The sequence below is a fragment of the Centrocercus urophasianus genome, unplaced genomic scaffold, assembly GCF_019232065.1.
Source record: "Centrocercus urophasianus isolate 14NV4802_14NV808 unplaced genomic scaffold, USGS_Curo_1.0 seq_24, whole genome shotgun sequence".
In the NCBI taxonomy this organism is placed as follows: Eukaryota; Metazoa; Chordata; class Aves; order Galliformes; family Phasianidae; genus Centrocercus; species Centrocercus urophasianus.
In genome coordinates, this window is record NW_024884800.1 from 3,730,218 (window position 1) to 3,742,888 (window position 12,671).

The 12,671-nt window shown below is 44.0% G+C and overlaps 1 protein-coding gene across 1 annotated transcript in view; it reads right to left on the reverse strand.

The window, feature by feature from the left end:
• The window catches only part of GPC4 (glypican 4), a 60,750-nt gene that overhangs the window by 18,778 nt on the left and 29,301 nt on the right, over positions 1-12,671 (reverse strand). The window contains exon 3 of the mRNA XM_042824880.1: positions 2,711-3,102. Coding sequence (XP_042680814.1) covers positions 2,711-3,102 — 392 coding nt within the window. The remainder of the gene's footprint in view (positions 1-2,710; positions 3,103-12,671) is intronic.

Genomic DNA, 12,671 nt, shown 5'->3' on the forward strand with positions numbered 1-12,671 from the left:
TAGCATTCTGGCTCTGAAATCACACATCTGCAGCTTTTCAATATTCTTTTCCTTTTCCCCTTTCGTCCCCAACTTATGCAAGAACAATATTTTCTAAATGCATCTCCCTAGTGATGATGTAAAAATATATAGTATCATTAAAAAGCTATCAATGCTGCTCTTCTGTAAAGTGCTCCTTGCTCTCCTAACAGCACCACTTGAAAGCAAAAAACAGCTGGATCTCGCAGTAGTTTGTATTTCTCCTCCTGAGAATTTTCAATTACGAATTTTTGACTTACTCTTTACAAGCAGCATTAAAACTAATTTGCATTACTTTGGACATTTTTTCATAAAGATGAAGATTTATCCCTCAAGCTAATCCCCAGTACAAGCAGTTATCCCACTACAGCTCCTCAGTAAAAATAATAAGGAAGCAAAGACAATGAAGTCATTATATAGAGCTCAGCAAAGCTGGACTAATCTATATGTAATGCAGGAAACCCCAAAACGCAACCACAAAGCAGCAGGCATAAAAACATTCGATTTTAAACCCACCTATGGAATTTCCCAATTGTGTCTTACAGAAACGTGACGTTAGGTTTTCACTGAATGAGACTAAAACACCACTAGAAAGATTATTCCTTCCACTGCTGCAACTAAAGCTTAGTGCTCAGACTTCTGCTCCAAAAAGCAGATCTGTTACACGATCTGTAATGCAATTTGTGAAACCGAAGTGCTAAGTGCAGTAAGCATAATTCTGCGTGGAGCATGAGCTATTTTTGCAGCTGAGTGGGTCTCTGGATAACCTTGCACACTCAAGCTATTAATTCCAGAGTTGAAGGCAACTCTACAATCGAGGATCTTCAAAAGGGAGAAAGAAATCACAGTGCCACCTCGGGTTCACAGCTTTGATTCGTAACAGATGCGAGGACTGTAGCCCTCGTGGTACCGTGTCAAGTCTGGAGGCATTTTGATGAATTCTGAGCAGATGGAGCATGAACACAACCCCTCACTCACACAGGTTTACTGTCTATCAACTGATTACATTCCCCAAAGCCATACTGGCATTCAGCATCTGGACCCCCCAAATACTTCATCTTCACTGCCCATCCATCCTCTTTTTCCCTTTCTTACTGACCATATCTACCACAACACCAAGCAACCAGAAATGAAATAACAGCAACTGTATCTGAAACCTCAACCGAGAGGCTGGAGGCTTTGCCATGATCTGACATGGAAACAAACACTCGGTCTGATCCAGCACCAACACTCCCTCTCCCACAGCTCCTTTCCCCCATAGGATGGCATCTCTGAGGCTAGAGGATTTTGTGATCTCATCAAAGGGACCCCACATAACATCCATGGAGCCCCCAATGCTCACCCTCAGCTAGATGAGAGCAGCACAAAGATACATATGAGAGTCATTGCTATTAAACGAGGAGCCTAGGTGTTAAGTACCTACAACAGCTAGCACTAGCAACATACTCCTGGAGACTGGATGTATTAACAAAGAAGTTCTACCCTTGTTAACATTCTCTGTCCTGTCACACACATGCAGTCTTATCACAAGAAAAATTAACGTGGAAACAGATTTTTTTTTTGCACAGTCACAGTATTTTCATGTCATCCCTGTAAGTCAAAGCAATTTGAATGATCACGTCACTTATCAAAGCTAATTGCGCTGCCTCCAACATTGCATTCTTCTTCTAAGAGTGCCTCATTTCTTTTTTCTTTTTTTCTCTTTGTTTTTTTTTTTTCCTTGCACTTAGGATGATTCAAACTCATGCCTGCCCTTCCAGCCTGGTGCTTTATTATACTCTGCAACCAGGTAAAAAGAAAGTAAACCTTTCTGTTTGATTAAATGATTATGCTACATCTTCTAGACCACAGGAAGTGAGCCAAGGTTGTTAAAAAGGAAATCACTAATTTTTTTTTTTTTTATCTTACACAATCAGTTTAAGGGGATCATCTAATCCATCCGTTCCATATACCACACAACTCAAAGTAAATTAAGACAAGTCCCAGGGAAGAAAACAAAGTCATCCCATTTAGAACACTCTATAGTGGTCTATGAGAAGAGAGAGGCAAACATTTGGGTGAACAATAATGTATTAGTTTGAACCCCCAAAAGTGACAGCCATGGAAGACTGAGGCCTGACTTCTGCTACATCTGTGGCACCGAATACAACAGGCTCCTGCTCTGCACATATGGCTCCAGCTTATTATTATCATAAAAGTACTGTTTGTTCATGCTAACAGCCTCTCTCCATGCCTGGGAGCAAGGAGCAAGTCATCAGCTGCTCCATAATAGATGCCCATAACATCCATGACTCGCTGTAATTTGAGGGCAATATTAAGAAGGTACAGTAATTACACAAGCAAACATGTTTATCTCCACTGCAGATGGAACTTAATTTCCAACCTGTTGCTGTTCCACACGCAGGAGGACAAGCACCAAACAGGGAAACACCCCTGCTGTTGGCCAAAAGCACTGGACAGTGGTGGCCCATGGGCAGAACATCTCCAGAACGTGACTTATCACAAAACACACAGCTGGGCTCTCCTACCAACAGATGGAATCCTGTCCCATCTACGCTCAACCACCCGTCATGCGTTTCAGGCACCTATGGAAGAGCCAAGTGCACCTATAGCATTCTGCAGAAGCGTGATGACAGGGAAAGACGCAACCCACGGCAGGTCCATGGGAAGGAGGCATGAACACAGAGCTCACCGCGGACACTTTGCTGACGACGTCCCTGGCGACGGCAAGACCTTGCGCGAAGGTGCGGGCTGCCACAAACGCTCGAGTCACTTGAAGCTTCAGCTTGCGCGGCACGTCCCCGAAGGGCTTCAGCTGCTCCGTGTACTTGCTGACACACTCAAGGTACTCATCCGTGAAGTGGTACTGCGGGTTCACCAGCCGGAACATGCGCTCCAGCAGACGTGCCCAGAAGTCGTTGAGCATCTCCTCTAGGTTGACGTTGCCACCCACGTAGTACCGCTTCAGTTCCACGAAGAGGTCCTTGAACAGCTCTGAGTTCTGCATGTACAACCGGCCATACGTCCGCACAAACATGTCGTTCAGCGACTTCTCGGCGTTCTCCAGAAGCTCTTTGAAGAACTCTAGGAAAGAGCAAGAGAAGCCATGGTAAATGTCGGTACTGGGTTAAGCATTTGCACGTTGCTTAACTTGAAAACGCAGCACCCAGGAGAAATTGATTTTTAAAATGATTTCCATATCTAATTTTCAAATAATTTCTCAAAATCCTTGCTTGCTTCTCATAAAGTCAATCACCCTTCAAAACCACTCTCTAAGGCCTCCTAAGGCTTGGATGAGTAAAATATCTTTTGACCAGTACTAAATATCATGACAAAAGTCAGTAAAATGGAGAAAATTAAGCAGCCTTTACGTTACCATTCAGCCAGCTTGAAATGTTCTGAAGCCCCAAATTATCAGAAAGTAAAATATTTTAAAGTGTCCTAAAAAAGCTGGTTTTCAAAGAAATCTTTTTAATTACTGTCAGTTCACTTTCTGCAACGATGATAAACCAACCTCAAAAACTAAACAACTTTAGTACATTTTTAAAAACAGACCCAAAAATCTACCTATGTGTTCTTTCTCCTCTCTTTCAACTCTGCCAGATCTCAGGGCAGGGCCTGTCTCTAATTATGTAATTGGTTCTGATTGCAGACAGGACTTCAGATGTTTATGGCAGTACAAAGAAAGTGCAATTAAGCCCGAATTTGCTCAAAATCCAAGGGCTAAACGCTTGACACTGACAAGAAGGCCAAGAGATTTTTCAGCTGACGGAGAACGGCTCCGGGTTTCGTGGCTTTCAAAAAGCAAAGGCCAGCTTCAGTTCAGTGTTTGAGAACACCAGACAGGCTGGTGCCGGAGAGCAGCCACTGCTGGAACACCGTCACGGCATCGTGGCAGTGACGCACACATCTCTGACGCCGGCTGCAAGGTGACCCAGTGACATCTGGCACTCTGCGTGCATCTGCCAGGTCAATTTAAAGAACATCCCCCTCCAAGTCAGTGCTGCCAAAGACACAATGCTTGGGAAAGGCTTCGTTTCCAACGGAGGGAGGCGCAGATACTGCAGAGGGCAAACTGGACACTGCTAATTAAGCTGATCTACATCAGCACAAGTGAAAAGACAGTCTGCTCCTATGTAAGTGGCAGCGGTTCAAAGGAGAAATCCCAGCATTTAGTAGGTCTGATGAAAGATCACAAGATCACTCTACTTGACAATCTTTGCCTTGGATATCTGTTAGATGAGATAAAGTAACAGAGGAGAGATCCATTAAGCTTTTTAGGCCCTTTTGGAGCACAACTCCACTTGTATAGGCATGGGAGGGAGCTAAGGCAAGCAAGGCTACCAGGGGGACTTCCACCATGTGCTGGTGGTCAGCATAAGCTGCTCACAATTGAAATTTTCTCTGCCCACCCAACAGGACCTGCAAAATTCTCCCAGGAAAACAAAAACCACAAATGTGCTGGTGCTCATCCATGTGCTCCGAGCCCAGCAGGATATCGGCACCCAGGGTGCAGACTCAAGGGGGGCCTAGGGAGAGGGTTATTTTATGCATGCCACTGCAATTGAGGATTCTGACCTCTGCTTTTCTGTGACTCATATTCAATAAATATTTTTTAATAAAACATGCCTCTGTTGGTTTTTTTTTTAATCCTCAAAGGAGTAATGTTTAAAGCCAGAAGTCGTTAGAAGGAGGGGGTAGAATATTTTGGCGTGGTGTGAATTTAAACCTTGTTAAAATGTATTAAAGTATGCTGAAGTTCAGATTTTAGTCTTCAAAGTGGTCCAGTACAAACAAAGACTAACACAGAAAACATTTTCTGGAAAAACTGAAACATTCTTCGAGTTCCTGACGAACAAAGTCATGGGGCTTGGTGGTTGACATAGCTGTATATAATGCAGCCTCTTAGGAGCACAAGAGAAATGATCCAGGGAAGAAGAGATTGATTTCAAACACCCGACACGTCCTCTGTCCAATATCAGCAGGAACCTCCACTTTCGTTCCCATGACTGGCATTTCCTCTCCAGGAAGATTTTTTTCTGTTGAGTTTATACTATAGAGATTAGCTTGGTGTATATTAATTTCTAATTCACTTAATCATTTTGAAGGCTCACTTCCTTCCTTAGCTCAGGCCTTTTAATATCACTAAATAAGCTGTTTACTTAAACACTTTCATACCAGGCACAAGATCTGGCAGATGCATCAGCAGAACTCTTCAGTAACAACTGTATTTTAAAATGACATTGATGTGAAATCTATTACATATTTCCAACTATTGGTCTAAAGGAACCCAACGCAATGTTTTAAGCCAAGAAAGTTGCCTCAAGCAATACATCTATATTGCCATAACCAATTCATTCTCCAGCCTAGACTTAATTACTGGTTATGCTCTGAACTGAAAGTTGAATAAACTGATTCAGGCTTTACAGCCGTTCGTCCCTTCACAAATTTTAATCTGGGCTAAAACCAGGTATGTTCATTAATTATCCTAAAAAACAAACAAAGGAAAAAAAAAAAAAACCAACCCATAAACCAAATTAGTTGTAAACATATGTGCACAGAATCTTCCCTCTCCCCTTAAGGACATCAGTTTGGGTGAGAAACCAACACTTTCCCTGTGCAAACCAGGGGTAAAGACATCTGCAGCAAAGAGAGGAAAGTCCAAAAGTCCTTTTTATGACTTAAATGCTAATCTGACTGTAACTCAGTCTGTCTCATTAGATATTAATCCTCCCCTTCACAGAAACAAGCTGATTAGCAAACGCCAGTGTAACCCAGCATTAACCTTGCCACCACAAGAAGAAAAATGGCAGGTTCCTCTCTTACATCTTGACTGTTTGCTGGGTAAAATAAATGACCACCTTTCATTTGTATTAGAAGTTGACTTGTTCTCAAACAAAGCAAACACACAAAGGACTTGGTTGCTTATTTTACAGCACTGTAAAAGCACGTTTTACAGCTGTGTTGCAAGCAATCTGTACTCATTAAATTATCACTCTGACAGGCTTCCTGTGAAAAGCTGTCAAATGCAAACATTTTTCACAGACGACAAACCATAGTTTGCCAGTGCTCTCCGAGACTCTGCTATCCACAGAGATGTCAGGCTCGCTTTGGCTTCTCGGTTATCTGGTTTAAACTCACAGACCAAGGGGTGGCCCCCAGACAAACAGACAAAAGCAAGCAGCGCACAAAATCAGGAAACGTTTCACCAATTGATCCCCAGAAGCAGCAACGTGGTTTTCGAGCAAATCCAGCACATCTCACCTGCCTGGTCTCCAAGCTAATAGCAGAGCACAGAGAGATGTTTGGGTTACAGGGAGAAGTTTTGCCATTTTGCTGGGTCTGATCCTCACAGGTGCAGGTCACAGGCACGTGCCAGCAAGGCTGTGGCACAAGCTGGGACACAAGTTGCAGGACAGACAGCAGACAAAGTGCTGAGAGAATGGACAGCAGCAGCGTTTGGGTTGCACAAAATTAAGGAGCAGCATCTGAGCAGTCAGCATCAAGGCAGAAATCTCACAGAAACAGAGGCTGCTTTAGACAGAAATCCTCCACAAGCAGTGTTCACGAAGACCCACTTTCGAGCACCTACACCGATCTCTCTGTGTTTGGTACCAGTGTTATTCATGACTTACTGAATGCTGCAAACCGTAAGGAGGTGTATAATGAGCTGTCATCTCCCTAAGAAATGCTGCCTTCCCAACACCTCATACAATCCTTGTAAATTTATTTCTGCTTTTTCCTACTTTCTACATTTTCCTACTTTCCCCACCTCAGCTGAGACCCACTGATGGAAAACCACCTTGTCACTCAGGAAGGTGCCAGGAGGAAGGGAGCAGGGCTCGGCCATGCCAACCTTTGATGGTCCCAGGGCTGCCATTCACAGAGATATCCTCTGGCAGCAGTCAGAAAATCTTTTCTAAAACCAGGATGAAACTCTGAAATTTGTAAATAAATCCTCTGGACTCTATGGACTTTGCTGCTCAGAGGAAGATGACATTTATAATGCAATTAACTTCTCAGGATAGAAAAGGATGTAATCTGCAGACAGGCAATCTACAGCTCTGGGCTATGTTTATTCTTTTAACACGTTTGAATTTCAGTGTAGAATTTCAGTGCCAGCACTCAGGGGAAAATCTAGGATGTCAGGAAAAAGTAAGAAAGACTGGACATGACACATCTGATATTTCTGTAATAAGAGTCCTGGAGGAAAAGGAATTCCTGCTTTTAAACAAGCCCTTCCATAAAACAAATTTCCACAATGGGAAAATTTAACCACAGTTACTTGGCAGTTTCCTTTTTCCAGGTAATACAAGCAATCACCTGCTTGCAGCTTGAGGGCAGACAAGCCCTGCTGGTAACCCAGCACCTCTTGAAGGTGCTTCCACATTACACCAGTTTCCACAGCCAGAAAAATTCTAAACAACCCTCCTTCCAAGCTGTGGATATGTTAGCTATTTGAAGAAACAATCACTCCACCCACTGTAGGGCACAGGGCAAATTCCACCTACAAACCATAAATCCACTTCCTTGGACTCTTTTTTTTTTTTAATGTTGAGTTCACAGGTCTCATCTGAAAATATCCTCAAGGAGGAACGGATGTAACATTTTCCTATTTCTTGTGCTAACATTTTCAGATATTTAGAGTGGGATTTTCATATTAGATGGCTTTTGATGGGGAAAGCCCTCTGCTATACAGCACAGCCCTACCTAAATCAAAGGCAGCTCCTGGAGATTAGAAGAACACATCAAAGGGGCACGCTGCAGTTCACCCACAGCCCATTTTGGCATTTCCCTACAAACACTGGTAAGGAGAGCAGCGCCAATCCAGGAGCCCTGAGAGCTCAACCCAGTGCTGCTCTCCCTGGAGTGTGAAGTTTTGCTTTGAATTTCCTCATTGTCAGGGATGAAATGCACAGGTGCCCCTTTGTTGGCACGTGTGTCCTTCCAAACCAGGGCTATGCCACATGTTTCCCTTCCCAGCAGCCTTCAGACGTTCTAAATTTCCCATGCATCAGGTTAACTTATTTTATAGCCACGTTTTCAACTGGCCTTAGAGTTATTCTGATGAAGATTTCCAAATTAACCATGCAAACTGGTAGACGTGCAATTATTGAACACGCCCTAAGAAACAAATAAAACCAGATTCAAGCACACGGAGGGAATATGCTGTATTTTTATGGGCACAACTAATTAGTTTTAGATAATTTGCCACCCGCACTTTTCAGGTATACTTTTAATATGCTGTCCAGATTATGATTAATTAAGGACCGTCTGCCTTAGCGAAACCTTCAATTTGCTTGTCTGTATAGATAATGACGTTTTCTAGTGTGTGCAGCAAAGTGCTGCCACAAAGAGATTAATTATACTTTCCCATGAATTAGTTTACTCATAAAACGTGCACAGCAGCAAGATGGATTCCCAGGCAGACACCCTTGTCCAAGCTGCAGCATAGAGGGGCCAACCCCATCCCCTCATATAGGTGCATATATGTATATATATATATACACCCATAAGTGCATCTGTGAATGCAAAGCCCAGCCTACAGCTCCTCCGATGATGCACGCAGAATTCACATTCGATAGAAAGGTCTTGGGAAGAAAAGGCACCAAAGTTTCACAGTTTCAAAGCTGAAGCTATCCACAGCTATGCCACCTACCCCAAAGGAAAAAGATTTTTTTTTTCCTAAACGTGCCTCATTACTTTTAATACGCTTTCACTTCCTTTATTACATATATCACATTTGTAATTTCCACCAGGGAAAAACAAACCATAGCTTAACAACTTTTTTCCAGAAGTGCTGAGAAACCGATGAATACATAGTGTTAACACATTTATTGAATATGAACTCAGGAAGGGCAGGGCAAATCCACAAGCTGTTCCTCTGTCCTGCTTTCAAACATGTGTTAGCACTTAGTGACATGGGAAGAACTCTTCCGCATAGTAAGAAGAAACACAGGCTTAAATCACCAGTGTCACAGAAACAGCCATGATATGTGAGCCTCAGAGAGCTGGGAGGCACTGCCAAATCTCCCAGAACTTTGCTTAATTATTCAAATGCTTCAAGACAAAAACAACTGGGACACAACCTCACAGAGGGGAAAGAAAAGTAATAATTTAAAAAACAAGCAAACAAAAAACATTCCTAGAACTTCTTGTTTCTGATGGGCCCAAGAACATTCGTGCGTACCCCAGGGCTGGCAGGAACTCAGAGAAGCTAACAGCCCAAGAGCAGTGCTGTCACACAGTGATCAAACTCTGTAAACGAATGAAGCAATGAAAGAGAAGGAGAAAAAAAAGCACTACTGTCTGTGATTCAAGAAGCAAATAACAGCACATCATGTCCTGCTCCACCTAACACCTATCCTAACAATTAGGAAAGCAGAAGCGCTCCAGTCCCTTCTTCGTGCATCCTGAAGGACAAACACAAGCTTCATATCCTCCTCACCTCCATTTCTAGAGACCTTCCACACTCACACTTGCTGCTCTGGGCCATCCATAGAGGTTTTATCCCCCAGTAAAACACCCTTCATCCCAAGCTCCCAACCCAGCAACCACGACTCAACGCCATCTTCCCCGTCACTCCTCCCTTACTGCTGCCTCTCCTTGCTGCCCAGTCTCCTCCTGGCTAATTTTCACCCCACCCATTCCCCTGTTACTTCCCAGCTGCTTTAGAACTAGGTCCAGCTGGTACCAAAACACCCACTTCCCACCCCAACAGAGCAAACAGCAGCTGTGAAACTTCGAGCTGCGTCCTGCATTTCTTAAGAGCACTCAAGGGTATTTGAGAAGTGCATCTTTTTCTAAGTCTCCCTTCCTACAACTGCTGTTGAAGAGACTGAGGAGGACCTGTGCTGCTGAGTATTTGACAGCTTTCTCACTCCACTTTCTCACTTCTCGCTCTTTCTCACTCTGTCTCACATTGCACTGAGCTCTTCCAGGCAGAGCCAGTGCTCTTCTTCACCCAGTGTGCAAACAACCGGATGCTAAGGTACGTGTAACGCTGATAAGGCAGCAGCACAAGCCAGCTCCAGGGGAATATCATGCAATCAAGCCCACTGCAAGAACCCAAACACCACCAGCTCCATCAACATCCAGGGAGCAGCTCCTGATACTACACATGCAAAAAGAGTCTGCACAATCGCTAGGTGGTTTCTTTGTGCAGGAAGGAGGAAAAGAGAGTTAATTTTAAACAGACAAACAATAGCTCATTGACAGGTTGACAGCAATTAGTAACCAGAGAACGCCAGACATGTTTCCTGTAACCAAGTATAAAGCGTGCGGCCCACATCTTTGTCTTTTGACAAAATGAAAGCATAAGAAAGGTTTATCTGCAATCCTAACAGCAGAACTGCTTGCACCTGAGATGGCAGAAAGAAAACTGACCACACAGAAAGTGGTCTTGCCCATAGCTGAATCCTTCACTCACTTATAGAAATCTCAACTTTTTCCCCTTCATCTGTGGGGCAAGAGATTCCCTCTACATGGGGTTTCCTTCCCCCAGTGATGCTGTGACCTCAAGATCTTTCTGGGCCTCCCAAATCAGAGGTCAATTCCACCTCATTGTTAGCTCAGCGTTGTGAACCTTTTCAAAGAACAAGAAGAAAAATCATAGTGTTTTTTTGTTCCTTTTTAAAGATCTCCAGATGGAAAGGAGCCAGCTACAAGAAAAAGAATAAACAAACTTCCAGGGCAGAGAGAGCAGAGAAAGCAGACAATTTGCTTCATTATTGTTGGCGTGAGTGGGAAAGTGCAAACAAAAACCCACAAGTGGGATTTTCTAAAGGAAGTGTGTTGGTGGTTGCTCCCTTCTGCTTCTCCTAAATCACTCCATCTGTACCCCAGACAAGCACAAGTCCAAAACCAAGTCTGAAGGACCAGCTCTCAGCATGAGGCAATGTTTTTCACTGCAAAGCACGAGGGATCATCCCACCATTCTCCACCCAGGTTGGTATGTGAGGTTTTGTGACGATCCTTTCTGGAGAGAAAAGAATGAGGCTGGTCATTCACCTACTCCTGAGTGGCAGCAGATAGACCACTCTGCTTTGTCATCTGTATGTTAATGCAACTCCAGCAAAGCTGTCAAAAATTTATTCAAAAAACACACAGCTCTTGCACAACAGGCATTAAAGGTCCATTGCATCTCCAGTCTCCCTCTGCACAACTCCTGATGCACTGGGATCCTCAGAAAAGCATTCTACAGGTACCAAAAGAATGAGGTAGCCTGGCACAAGAGCAGGACAAGGCTCCACTTCTCTGCTCTTGCAGGCAGTTTCTGATAAAAGAGTTAATGTGACAGTAAGGTCCCAAAGGGCAGTTATTTTGGTCAGGTATAGCATCCTGATTATCCGCCAAATTCTAACTTTAGGAACCAGACAGCCACAGGGTTCATCTTTCACTGTTTGTCTCCGCTCTGTCCGAAGCAGTGGGAAGGAGACCACCAAGATGGAGGACAGAGAAGAAAGGCCTCGATTAAGGGAATATGCCTTTCCTCTTCCCTTGGGATGGCAGCTGGTTCTCCTGTAGCAGCTGCCCGCACCCAGTGCATAGTGCAAAGCAACACAAAGGCTGTATGTGAGCTACCCCTCATCTGCAAGGGGACAATGGACCAGGAAAGTTATGTCCCACTCCCACCTTTCAAAACCTGCGCCACATGCAAAAGCCCTGACCTACATCCAGCCCAGAAGAAATAACCCCACTGAACCCAACCTGTGGCCCCACGTGCCCCTTGGGGACCACTGCCCAGCTCCTGCTGCTCGGATTCGCTTTCCTTCCGCTCGTTGTCCCACAAGGGTTTCATTTTACACTTTCATATTTGTTTTATCTTTGATACTAATGGAAAAGTCAGGGGGCAGCGGGGAGGAGCGGAGCAGAAATGGGACACTCAGCATTTAATAGCTTCCCAGATGCCGGCTGAGGCTGAGAAGTTTTGTGCAAATCCTCCTGTTGCTGAGGCACAGCGAGCACCAAGCCTGCTGCACGTTTGCCTCTTGGACATAATATTCTTAAATATCACTGGAGGCAAAATCTTGCTCGTCTTCCCTAAATACAGAGCGCTCAGAAGAAAGAGACAAAACTTGGTTTAAATGCAGCAGCTTGCTAAACTCAGAGGCAACAAACCAGCCAGCATTTCACAGCAGTCATTTAGCAGTCCCTCTGCTTACAAGGGCTTTAGAAATTTGTTTTCCCCTCATTTGCTGTGCAGTGAACCTAGAAAACAGAATTTCTCCCTAAAAAAGGCTTGGTAAAACAGTTGTGTCTTCTGAGAGATTCAGAAGGCGTCTTTAACAAAAGCAGACAACCAAAGAACAGCTTATCTAGGAAGAAACAGGATAGCAGAAATGCTAAAGGAGAGTTATCTGCTGCTTCCTGCCCTGCTCCAATTCCTCAAAACAGCTGAGCCCAATTTCTGTTCTGGCATTCACCTCATCCTCCCAAAACCACTGCCCCCAGCATGGAAAACTTCAGCCTGAAAGGTCAGTGGAGATGAAAGTTCGAGCTTAATAGAAGGGATCAAGCATTTAAACAATCTTAATGTCACCATTAATCCTTCTAAAATTATTAATCCTTAGGAGAGCGGAGGGGCACTAAGCGGTGAAGATGAAAAAAGGCTGCAGCCACTGCTGTGCCATGAGATGAGGTCACACTGCACA